Genomic DNA, 12,245 nt, shown 5'->3' with positions numbered 1-12,245 from the left:
TCTGTTACGACACACTAATCAATGTCATGTCTCAATATAAAGATGCAAAAGAAAGTCACAGGGGACAGAGGAAATAGACATTTAAAAGGCCTTTTCTTACAGTGGGATTTCCTATGTCTCTATAAAAGTAGGACTCTAAGTCAGTATAAATTTAAGTAACTAAAAGGAGTGATATGTTCTTTAGTACAACAAGTACACAAAGAATCATAAATACTCTGCATTTGATCAAAGAATGAATGGAGAGCTAGTAGATACACACTGTTTGCAGCATATCTGGGGATTATGTGTGTACCTTTACAGCAAAGTGAAGAAGAAGCAGCAGACACATTTGGGGAGAACTGTTCAAAGACATGTTATCAGAAATGTCATTTATAATTTAGGGTATAAGACGTTGTTCTCCTTAAAGCTCTTAAACTTTCCAAAAAATAAATAGAAATCAACAGGAGCATGAAAAAGGTGCAATAATACACTTTAAAATGACTTGCAAATAGACGGGTATTGTTGTGTGGACAGAGATGCAAAGCAATACTTTACCCAGTGTGATTTAGATGGAGGAAGACAACTGTTGCAGCAAAGTGGCAAACCAAAAACCAAACACACACACACACACACACACAAAGCCAGTGTGACAACGAGGAGATGATTAAATCAAGCATTAAATCGAATGAGTGAGAACGAGCGCAGCTGTGGAAACCAGATCCAAAGCTGTCTGGCTGCGATGAAATGATGCAGGGGCTAAACAAGATGCTATTCATTAGACCACTACTTGAGAAAGCATCCAACAGCTGGGATTACTGTCTGCGACCTCAATTACCCCGTGACTCACTTTAGATTTATCTGATTCATAAACTGTGCAGCCAAGGAGGACAGATCTGCGCACGGTATCCCTGCCAGATTGATCAAATGAGTATCATGTGACGCGCTGGAAGCCAGAGGTTATTTCTCTTAAAAGCCTGCAGTGAAACTCACTCCTGTTGGCTGAGAATGACGCTGTAATCACACTTAACTCCCAATATTACCGCTGATTAACAGCAGCATTATCGGGGGTGAAATAAAACATCAAAATGCACCAAACATCCTAATGTAATTTTAAACAATCAGCTACTGCAGGCAGGAAAGTCTAATCATCCCTCTGTCAGGCCTGAGAAAAAAGTTGTGCATCACATTGCAGGCGAGAGCGGATTTCCTCGTTTTAGTCCATGATGCTAATAACTGCAGAGGAATTCGCTCACCTTCACCAACAGGCTCCATAAAACCAATAAAAAGTGATACGAGTGGCTCTGTCTAAACAAAAGGCTCCGTGCTGTGCGAGTGTGAGAGCACCGACGCTGTTAAAGCAGCCCTCGCTCCCACCGCAAGACAAGCACCAAAACAAACCTTGTGTTTGGTTACCACGGAAACAGCTGTGCCGGTGTTGCAGAGTGTGGGGCAGAGGAAGTACTCAGTTGAACTCCTGCTGCACTGCTGATACAGGAGAGAACAAAGCCGCAACATTAAGGCCTCTTTCCATGTAAAAGGAGGAGTGGTGGACGTGGAGTCCGTTCAGATTTTCTGGCCCATTAGCTCTGTCGAAGCACAGGACCAACCTTTTCTGAAATGTATACCCCGTATGAATATATAAGGATACAGTTCACTGCAGATTTTTGTTAATTCTATAAAGCCCAAAGTACACATGACCATATGCAAGTGCTTTTCTCGGAGAGGAGTTTGGTGTTCAGAGGTTTGCTGGGGAATAATTTCAGTGATGATGAAACTCGTGGAAACACTGAAACGTTGCAGTTTCACTCAGCTGCACAAATCTGGACCAGATCAATGACTTAATCTGTTAAAGAGAAAGTTTAACTTGTCATATCTGAGTCTAATTAACTGTGAAATAAGTCTTTATTGTAAACAGACAGGAAATATATCTAAAACGTTGCACTGATATTAATTTATACGGGTTATTTAAGGTGGTGAAGGAGGGCATGTTTTTGGCACATTTTACAGAACGCATTTACCTTCTGCAAAACTAAGTACTGAGGAGAAGGAAGAACAGAGCTGTGATAATGTGATTGAAAATGAAATGATGTGCTAATTACATTCTTTGATAGCCTTGAAAAAAAAATATCCTGGTGGATAATTAAGTCTCTAGGGAAGACAAACTACAAGTTTAAAATGAAGCACAGAACTGCAGCAGATGACAGCAGGATTCGTCACACACAGAGCGCACTTTGATAATCACTCATATCAGTTCACGGACAAGCTGTTTAATCAAATCAAGGTGTCCTTGTCATGATTTAGCAAGACATAAATAAAGTGTACTGCAAATGATCGAGGAGTGTATATGGCTCTGAATGTTAACTGCGGCTAATGTTCCTCATAACTGTGGAAACATCTTATCAGAGTTACTGTAAACAGGATACGGTTTCTACTGTACGAAGACTGATCCACAAGTGATGTACCTCAGCATCCTGGCATGTTGCTGCGCATGTAAACACCATGATTAAAAAGTGATTGCACAGTAAGTGGAGCAGTAAGTTGTTTGAGAAAAAATGAGAAATGGGAAGTTTCCCACGAGATTTTCTTTTCTTGTTTGAAGAGGCCGCAAAAACAGTTAAACACCGGTTTCCTAAGCAACACACTCACACTGATGTTAATATTCTGATGATCTGGGACTGTATTAGGGACAGCAATACAAAAAAACGTTTTCATCCTCAAGACTGAAATCCAGGAGTTTGCTACACAGTGCAGGAGGTGAACCATCAAAAAAGCATTGATACAAACACATTTGAAGGGCTGCAACTCAAAGACTTTCATTAATGATCCAATTATTCTAAAATGAATTTGATTATTCAGTTAATTGTTGGAGGTTAACAAGTTTCATCTTATTTGAATTTTTCTTCAGAAAAATCACTGATGTACGAACAAAAGAAATAATTTATATCATTATACACTAAGCAAGTAGGAATGTGAAATGTAGGTGAAAGGATGTCATGCATTAACATAGTGGTTATAATAAAAGGCTCTTTTTCAATGGGAACACATAAATTTAAATATTATAATATTATATTTACATAACTACAAATTTTACTGTCTCATGTCTAGTTAAACTGTTTTATTCACGCTGCAGGCAAAGAGTAAAAGTTCAGCAGCCATGCCCATGTCTTGTGTTAATTTACTCTCCATAAAATATGATTTGATATCATCTAGTGGTCCTTATCAGTACTGCAACAGATCTCTCGCATGTAACCCTCTGCTATATACTGTACATCCCCACTGCTTCCGCATTTTCTTTGCTGTAAATCACATTACAGTCTTTAAAACTTCAGAATTACCACTCCCTGTCAGACTTTACTTCATCATCTGTCCTTGTTTCTCCAAAGATACCTCTCGAAGCATTGCGACGCCCAGGACCTACCAGGATCCCCAAACCGAAGGGATACAGCTCCCAGAAAGGGACAAACAGCACAGCAGCAAACCTGGGACTGCAGAGCAAGAGTCAGCCGCCACATCTGACTCATGGGAATGAGAAGCCAACACACACGTTCGCATCACCCAACAACAACAACCCAAATCTAATGAACCGGAGACTCTGATATCACTGAGGGTTTTTTTTTGTTTGTTTGTTTTTAATGTTTTGAAGCAGATTGTCAGGTTATGGCTAAAACCATCCTCATAGTTACTTCAGATACTAAACAAAATTTAAAAAAAAATTCTAATACAAGACATTTTCTCAGTATTTGGGAAAAATACCTAATTTAAATTGTCACAGTCCATCTTTTCTCTTTAAGAAAAGACCTGACACTGAATCTTCATCTGTGGTGCTCTGAAAACTGCAAAACCCAACTGTTTATTGTGTCGGTACTCTGATCAGTGTCTACACACTGTATAGAAACATTTTTAGAAAGTAGCTCAAATGTAGTTTCATTTAATAATTCATTGAATGAAAATAAATTATTGACTGTCACAGATTTGTCACTAGATTAAAATAAATGAAGCATAACATTAGAACAATAAGTGTGTTAAATTGACATGTTGTTAAATTGTTTCTTTGTATTGTGAGTATTTGTATTAATCTTTATCTGTTGTGAGAAACAGATGATGAAAGAACCATTTATCCATTTCTGGGGATGAAACACGTGGATTTTTTTTTTTTTAAGTGGCAATAATGTACATAAGTGTATAACTAATGTGTTGTAATGTAGCTCATTCATAGTGATCATCTCGAAAAACTTGACATTTGTGGTATTTTTGGTTAACAATAAAGACTTTTTATACCTTGAACTAGAGAAAAGTTTCTTGATTTCAATTGAACAAACTAATGATAACTGAAGAGTTTTGTTCCTGATGCTGTGATTTTATAAAGAAAAAGACAACAACAACAACCCACCTGCTAAATACCTTGATAAACTGTGGGCAAGCGTACCAAGGAGAACTGGGTCTGCTGTGTACATAGAGTAAGATTCACGTGTATCATCGCACATGACCACACAGATACTTTACTAAAAACCAGAGACGGAACCAAACGAGGTTGGTCAACACAGGACAAACTACGTTTGAAAATCCACTGCAACTAACCAGCCAAAAAACAGTCCATAAAACAACAACTGTGCTACAACCATGCCATACTTCAGCAGTAGTTTTCCGACAGTCTGCGGAGGGGTTCAGTTCTGTCGAGTCAACGCTAAGTTAACACTTTTTTGTTTTAGTCAGTGACCACATGTCGCATCATCAAGTCGTGAAGATGTGCAGACATTTCTACAAACCGAGATTCCAGCTGACATGTACCGTATTACTTTGCACTTTCCGGTGAAAAAAAAGACAGTATACGACTTTCAAACATTGCAAATATAAAAAAAAATTACTATAGTCTGTTATGTTGACTAGCAAAGGAGATTATTGTGACGATAAAAGTAACTATGGAAACACTTTTATGATAGTAGGAGTGCTAAATCGTTACAGCACATCATATTAAATTACTAATTGTCTTCCGCGACTTTCTACATTTTAAAAACTTTTTCACCTAAAAAAGAGCCAACATTGGTGTCCAAACCTCCTCTTGTCTCGCTGGTGAAGCGGCCCCGTGCTATCACTGATGTCCCCTCAGAGCAGAGTTTATGGCCGAACGCAGCACAGACAGGAAGTGCTTCCTCTCTTCACCTCTTTCTGTGGCACAAACCCACGAACGACAAGGACCCTCGAGGACAAAGGCATGGCACACATCTGCAGAGAAACACATCACTAACTGTGTGATTGTGAGAGTTGCGGTGACACGTTAAACCACTGCTTACTGATCAAAGCTGCAGCTTATATTCTGTCCTGTACGTGATAAGAACTCACAGCGGGTGTGGGTGATCTCTCTGACAGCCAGGCTGGTGAGAGCCACCGAGGCCAGGAATGTGTGCGCGCTCCGGTGAGCCAGAGTGAAAGGTGTGTGGTGCACATTTTGCCGTGTCAGCACTAGAGCGTCGTTAAACAGGAACAGGCCCACATCAGACACCTGCTCATAGGTCCTAATCATGTACGCACACAGAGGGACATAGAATCCAGATAATAACTTCATTACGTTAAGAAAAGGTGTCATTAACTTTGTAATGTTGTAAATTGAAACATATGGTATGTATTAATAAAAAAAACAGGACAATATTGAAATCTAAATTAAGTATAAATTTGCACATGTTTAAGTAAATATTTGCTTTCTGACAACATCATTTATAACAATATGACTATTACAATATGAAAAAATATGAAGAAAATTCTAATGTTACCTGAGAGAGTCTGGAATCTGTTCATCGGGGCTCTGGAGCAAAGCAGCATCCTGACTTATAATCAGCTGCCTGTTTCCTTCTCTGAGGTTCTGCACACACAGAAGACACACTATATTTAAATGCTTCAATATTTGATATGGTTTTGGGCATGTTAGAAAATAATAAAACACTCAGAGAGGGGGAGAGCTGTGTTTTTGTTTTGTTTTACCGGACAGCCGTGGATCAGTTGCTGCGTCTCCTCTATCAGTTTATCTGCCTCGGAGTTACGCTTTAACTGAAACAGAAGAAAACGTACGTGTAATTACTATATAGTACATACAGAACTGAAAACAGAGGTCGGGTCTGGTATACCTTTTGTATGAATTCTCTAAACTGTAGCAGTGTTTTGAGGGCAGAGCCGAGGTGTGTGTGGTCGGGATGACCGGGGTGAGTGTGTAAGCACATAGCTTGAAGCAGAGTCACATAATCCTGAATTCTCCACACTGGACATAGCAGCAGCTCCTGTAGGCTTAAAAAACACACACACATACACAGTGATTTGATCAAAGTATAGTTTTGTTCAGGCAGGTATGAATTATAACTGCCTTGGAAACAAAGAATAGATAGAAGTGTATGTGTGTGTGAGCTGTTACCTCAGCATGTGTGTTGCAAGAGTTCTGTCTGCTCTCTTCAGGAAAGCCCGAAACACCGGCTTTGTCTCTCTGCACTGATGCAAACACACCAATTTAATTATCATTTTTGTGTGTTTTATTATTCGGGTTGAAAAAAAGACAACTCTGATGTGTCTCAAATTTACTTCACAAACTTCAACTCAGAGACAAATGCTTTGTCAGAGTACTGTACAAGACTAAAAATAACTCGTTTGCCTGACATACACTAACTTTACCTTATCAATGGTGCGGAGGGCGGTGGTGTAGTTGTTGAGGTAGTTGGTGTACACTCTGAGTTTTGAAGACAGTTTAACAAACACATCTCCAACACACTGCTCTGCACCCCACTGATGCAGCCTGGCCTGTAAGTCTACCTGAAACACCCTGCAACACACACGCACACAAACACATCTGCCATGTCTTGTCTGAACAGAGGGGCAATGAGTCAGTACCATCCAAATATTCAAAAATGTGTGAATATACCTGTTTAGCTCCAGTATTAGTGCAACAGGGCTGAGGACAATCTGGATGTCTGCATAGCTGAGAATGGCTCTGTTGGAGTTCAGAGCTGCTGTCAGAGGCTCCTGGTACACCTGCAGTGCAGTGGGACAGGAATCTCTCAAATATGTTGGTATTCTAACAGTGACTGTATTACATGATAATTCTGAGGGAATATATTTATGTCTACAGTTCAAATGTGCTTTTTTTATGTTAAGGTTTGCCAATTAGAAAGTGCAAAAATATAACGTATACCTTCAGCACAGCGCCCAGTCTCCCCAGATAAAGACACTCGCTGTGGTGCAGCTCTCTGGCAACTGCACCTCTCCAATCTAATGCTGTCTGAAGACGGAAAGCAACGATGTCAAGATCAAGTGTTTCCTTTTAATCCTGTCAAAACAGAAAGGTTCACAGCACACACACCTGTGGTAGCTCAGGTATGAGGCTGAGGCATATCTGTGAACTGTGTGGTGCTGAAGACAATTCATCTGCTCCTTTCTTTCTCCTCATGTCTTCTCCATCACTCTCTTGTCCCTCCTTCTCTTCATTCCATCTTGAGAGAAAGATGGCAAGAAACTCCAGAGGTCTGGTCTGAAGATGTGAGAGCAGAAACAAAGAGACACACACTCGGATTAAAAGGCCATCATCCACATTTAGTGATGTATGCAACTTTAAATTGCTCATTCTATTGTACGTGTGCATTACAAATCCTCCTTTAGAGTAATTCCCACCTCTTCCTGTGTGGTGAGAGCAGTGAGTCCTTCAGTCAGAGCCTCACTGAGATCTTTGGACACACAAAGCTTGTCAAGGCAGATTTTCTCCCACAGAAAATAACCTATAAAAACAGGAACAGATTCTTCAGAGACTTCACAGGTCACACACGTGTTTAAACTTGCTGTCGGCCCAGCTGTGTGTGCCTGCATTTACATCGACATGTATGTGAAACCCACCCAGAGCTCGGCCCCTGGCCTGGAGGCTGGCCCACTGCAGCTGTGGCCCCAGGAAGCTCTTCAGCTCCCGCAGAGCCTCCTCCATCCACTGAGCCTGTCTGCACCATGCCTGCAGGACACTCTCACACACGTAGTGCAGCGCCGGGGCTGTTGGCCGCTGCTCCGAGAGTCCAGTACACACACTGCCATCAGACCACTCACTGAGGACTGGGAGAAGGAATAAAATGCTTAAAATGTTTTTCTTGTGGCTTCAACATGATGCTTAACAACTTGTTTCACTTCTGTAATCAACTGAATAATAAAGCTTTTAACCTGACTGATGTGGTGACATTAGCGGTTACCATGGCAACATTGTGATGCAACAGCTAATGCTGGTTGAGCCGCTATTTTGTAAAAAAAAAAAAAAAAAAAAAGTTTTACAAATGACCAATTCCATGCCTTGTGTAAACATTTTAATAACCATTCACAGTAGACAAACATGTTACTCACTGTTCTGGAAACTTCCGGTTGCCAGACCCATCGGTGCCCGAACCTTCAGACCAGTCAGAGCAGACAGAGTGTGGATGAGAGACACCCCTGATGCTATGAAAGGGTGAGGAGAGAGAGAGAGAGAGAGATGAAGTAGCAGTGAGTTGATGCTAATGAGAAATCTCAGATTACAGAGATGATGGTGTGTGTTTACTGATCTCTGCTACCTGATGCAGCCAGCGGGCAGAAGATATCAATCCCTCCTCCTTCCTCAGTTGGAGCCACCCAGCCGCACAATTTTTCCCAGAATTCTCTGTGGTCAGGGGTCAGCACAGTCCCCTCTGATAGGCTACTGCCTAAAAGGTAAAAAGTCAAACATAAAACCAGATTAGTCAATTGTGTGTGTGTGTGTGTGTGTGTGTGGGGGGGGGGGGGGGGGGGGGGTAATGCTTTTTTAAAGTTAAATCTTCAGAAGCTGAGATTTGAAACTATTTTCAGTTCAAGAAACAAACTTGTTTGAAAGGGATGTCTTAATCCAATGAGAGTATTTTCTATAAACCACCACTCCAACTAGTAGGCAAGTAAACCAGCACTAAACCTGACTCACATTAATATACAAGAGGTCAAAAATTCTCACCGTGAAGCAGGTGAATTTCTTCGGTCTCTCCTGGTGCTAACAGGCCCAACCTCTGAGCTGACTGCCCAGAAATAGCGCTCTCCACCTGGGTTAGCAGAGCTGACAGAGTCCCTCTGTGGTCATACAGAACCACAATCACTCCGGCCTTCACACCGCTCAACACCAGCTACATTGAGAACAGGAAGAGGGAAATAGAACAGACAGAGAGAAATGTTCTTGAAATATTATTCTGCGTCATAACAAAAACAGATGGAGATTTGGACTGAATGATAAACTCTTTATTTCCATTTACCTCATAGGCAGGGATTCTGTTGGAGATGAGCAGGAGGAGGGCGGGAGGGGTGCGATATGAGGAAGAAGCTGTGGGGGGCAGTGCAGGTCTGTGGGTGAAGGAGGACAGAACTCCGCTGGCTCTGTCTTTCAGTCCTTCACTGGAAGAAAATGTGAGATGTTGTTAACATTAAAAACAGCACTAGTACAAAAGATTAAAGGCATAATTGTTTTCCCATCTGTAACGCATCTGAAGCTTGAGCTATTATCGTATCTTGTCCTAAAGACTAGAAACAGATCAACACAGTTTGTCTCTAAAAAAGTTTATGCTGTATGTAAGTCGACTTGGGCAAATCAAAGTCTCCCAATCACTAAAAAGTACCAGATTTCAATCAGTATCTCTCTGACAGCATCAGCATAAACTATTATTATGTTGTCATATTATATTACAGGTGTTTTCTCATGTTCTATAGTAGGCATCCATTGTATTGCATCTATTTTCTGCAGGTGTTATACACAGGTAAGTGGCATCATTTAAGTCAAGTGAATAACGTATGTCCCCGTCAGCTTGTAGATATTCACCTTCTAAGACTGGAGGTCTGTGTTCTCTCCATGCTCTGAGCTGCGGTCATGGTTTGTCCCCTGTCCAGACTCAGGCAGAGGCTCGAAGACCCAACGGTCCTTGGAGGCCAGGAGAGGGAGGACGAAGACATGAATGTTATCCCAGAGCTGGGTCTCCCCATCTGGGTATGTCCACCTCTGCCTCCGTCTTGGTTCATGCAACTTCCCCAGGCTCTCCTCATTCTCATAGATTGTCCTGCAAATGTCCCAAATATATCATAAGCACAAGTCATTGCAGAGCTGAGCACAAGTTATAAACTCGAACAACATGTCTGTCTTGTTCTGAAAAGTTGTGGTTTCTTGATTTCTTTCGTTTCTACTCACTCCTCTCCTCCTGAACTGTGTCTCTGATTTTCTGCCTGATCATCCTCTCCTTCCTCCTCTCCTCCTCCTCCGTCATCCCTATGCTTTGCTGGTTGAGGGTCCCATACTGCTCAGACGCCTCTCGTGGAGTGAGCCAGTCCAGTGTGGCGACGCAGGAGACATAGTGGTTCTTCCACGCTCCATACTCTTTTTCTCCAGGAGTGTAGGGAAGGAACCAGCCTCTTCTGATGCTCCGGCCCCCCCAGAGACAGTCCTGAGGAGGGGGAGAAAACGTTTCAATCAATGACCCACAACAAAAATTCAATCTCTCTCTGTTGTTCCTCTCACCTGCTCAGCCAGGAACCTCCAGTGCCAGCTGACTTGGGTGGCCCTACAGAGGTCACGAGGGGACAGAAATGACATCACATACAGGGACAGACACCGAGGCAGCACCGCCGTGAAGTCCACTTGAGTCACTGGAACCGTCTCAATCAGCAGGTCCCTGCAGTACCTGCACAGATTGGCAAATGTTTTCTGTTTAAATCACATTAATTGAGGTGAAAACAAACTCAGGATGTGCTGTTGTCAGTTATTGCAAGATAATAGTTATGACATGAATATGCACATCACAAAATGAAGGAAAAGCCTTACTTAAGCTGTGACCTGGTGCAGCATGTGAGCAGAGAGTGCAGCAGGTGTTTCCTTTGTCTGTCAGTCCACAGATCAAACCAGTGCAGCACAAGGTTCACCCTCTCTTCAAATAACTGGAAGAAATAAAGAAAGGACACAAACAAACAGCACACGATCAGTCTCACAATCACCGTCTTCTTTGTGTTCTTCGGGAACCCACTGCTTCGTAATGTAAATGTATTTCTTACAATACCACCCTTTATATTTTCACAATATACTGTGGAATTTTGAAGAATTGCAAAACACATAAAGGTGAAAACAATGGAATATACAGTAGGCATATAGCATTAACCTATGAAAAACCTTATAACAGCCATAAAAATATGTTTATTTAATTTAAACCTTTTGTGTTTGCCTGTCTGAATGATTGCCAAATATTGTATAACCTGAGTTCGACAACATCCGCATGTACACCATTAAGTTAAGTGAATGTTCTTGATTTTTATTTTGATGGGGGGGGGGGCATCTTTTTTTTTTATGTAAAAAGGTGACTCAAATGAACAAAAGTATCTTTGCATCAATTATAGCTTCTGCCGATAATTAAACGATCCTAAATAGGAAACAATTCCCCAGTTTTAATGGAGAATACAAACAGAAAAGCCCTCATAATACTATTCATTTTCAGAGACAGTACAGTAGCAACAATACGTTTCAGTGGGACTAATATGTCCAATACCTTTGGCTACAGGGCACAAAAAACACGTCTGTACTATATTTAAAATATAAAATACTGGTTAGAATTCAAAATAATGTATTTACCTGACCGTAATTTAGCTTTTGTTGTGTGTGCGTCGACGGAAAGCGCGCGTAAATTACGCACCAGTTCCAAATCAGGTTAATTGGCCAGTTCACTAAATTCTGTGTTCTTTGTGTTTCTCGTTTAAGCATGTGGTTAAAAAGCAGTATTTTACGTGTTTATAAGGCTCATGTGCAACATGTTTCAACAGCACCACCTAGTAAACACGGTTTTTAAAGATTTTAAATCGTTTATATATTGATTACATGTGTAATATATCAATTTCGATCCGTTTAAGCCTTTATGATATGTCCTCTGACCTGTAGGTTGCTCTGCTTGTTGTTGAGGGGAGTCCAGCTGCTGAAGCAGGTTTCAGACCGCTGCGGTTCATAGTTTGTCCCGCTCAGCTGCCACCGCTTCACCGAATGAGGGGTGGACTTCAGATGCGTCTCCATGTTCTCACTGAAGACAACCAACTCCAAGAAAACGCCTGGATTCCTGTTTAAATTCCGACTTACAGTAAGGTTCCGTTTTTGCAACAGACTGCCTGTTACTGTGCTGCTCTGCTTTCTGCAGCCAGTAACCCTAGAGACGCATCAACAAAGGGATGAGTGCATTCCTTCACGCAGCCCATCCCTTCCCTGCTTCGAAGAAATAACTAACAACATGGTAAAG

At 41.4% G+C, this 12,245-nt stretch overlaps 2 protein-coding genes across 4 annotated transcripts in view; one reads left to right on the top strand and one right to left on the bottom strand.

Moving 5' to 3' along the window:
* filip1l (filamin A interacting protein 1-like) overlaps positions 1-4,263 on the top strand; it is a 60,382-nt gene extending 56,119 nt beyond the window's left edge. For all 3 annotated transcript variants that reach the window (XM_069164239.1, XM_069164237.1, XM_069164240.1), the window contains one exon: positions 3,363-4,263. In XM_069164239.1, coding sequence (XP_069020340.1) covers positions 3,363-3,575 — 213 coding nt within the window. In that variant the 3' untranslated portion in view covers positions 3,576-4,263. The remainder of the gene's footprint in view (positions 1-3,362) is intronic.
* LOC138207185 (collagen alpha-1(VIII) chain-like) overlaps positions 1-12,228 on the bottom strand; it is a 104,221-nt gene extending 91,993 nt beyond the window's left edge. The window contains exons 1-21 of the mRNA XM_069164241.1: positions 11,891-12,228; positions 10,796-10,908; positions 10,493-10,655; positions 10,166-10,418; positions 9,803-10,037; positions 9,243-9,381; positions 8,951-9,116; positions 8,541-8,669; positions 8,335-8,427; positions 7,846-8,052; positions 7,627-7,730; positions 7,319-7,486; positions 7,151-7,237; positions 6,881-6,990; positions 6,634-6,781; positions 6,380-6,453; positions 6,099-6,255; positions 5,956-6,021; positions 5,748-5,836; positions 5,320-5,492; positions 5,033-5,202 (exon numbers count right to left, since the gene is read on the bottom strand). Coding sequence (XP_069020342.1) covers positions 5,069-5,202; positions 5,320-5,492; positions 5,748-5,836; positions 5,956-6,021; positions 6,099-6,255; positions 6,380-6,453; positions 6,634-6,781; positions 6,881-6,990; positions 7,151-7,237; positions 7,319-7,486; positions 7,627-7,730; positions 7,846-8,052; positions 8,335-8,427; positions 8,541-8,669; positions 8,951-9,116; positions 9,243-9,381; positions 9,803-10,037; positions 10,166-10,418; positions 10,493-10,655; positions 10,796-10,908; positions 11,891-12,025 — 2,943 coding nt within the window. The 5' untranslated portion in view covers positions 12,026-12,228 and the 3' untranslated portion in view covers positions 5,033-5,068. The remainder of the gene's footprint in view (positions 1-5,032; positions 5,203-5,319; positions 5,493-5,747; positions 5,837-5,955; positions 6,022-6,098; positions 6,256-6,379; positions 6,454-6,633; positions 6,782-6,880; positions 6,991-7,150; positions 7,238-7,318; positions 7,487-7,626; positions 7,731-7,845; positions 8,053-8,334; positions 8,428-8,540; positions 8,670-8,950; positions 9,117-9,242; positions 9,382-9,802; positions 10,038-10,165; positions 10,419-10,492; positions 10,656-10,795; positions 10,909-11,890) is intronic.
* Between the last annotated feature and the right edge of the window lie 17 nt (positions 12,229-12,245).

Source organism: Embiotoca jacksoni, unplaced genomic scaffold, assembly GCF_022577435.1.
Source record: "Embiotoca jacksoni isolate LCO1_2020_lvr unplaced genomic scaffold, fEmbJac1.0.p SCAF_30, whole genome shotgun sequence".
NCBI classification, from domain to species: Eukaryota; Metazoa; Chordata; class Actinopteri; family Embiotocidae; genus Embiotoca; species Embiotoca jacksoni.
Note: the sequence above shows the minus strand (reverse complement) of the source record. Positions and strands in the feature narration are given on the sequence as shown.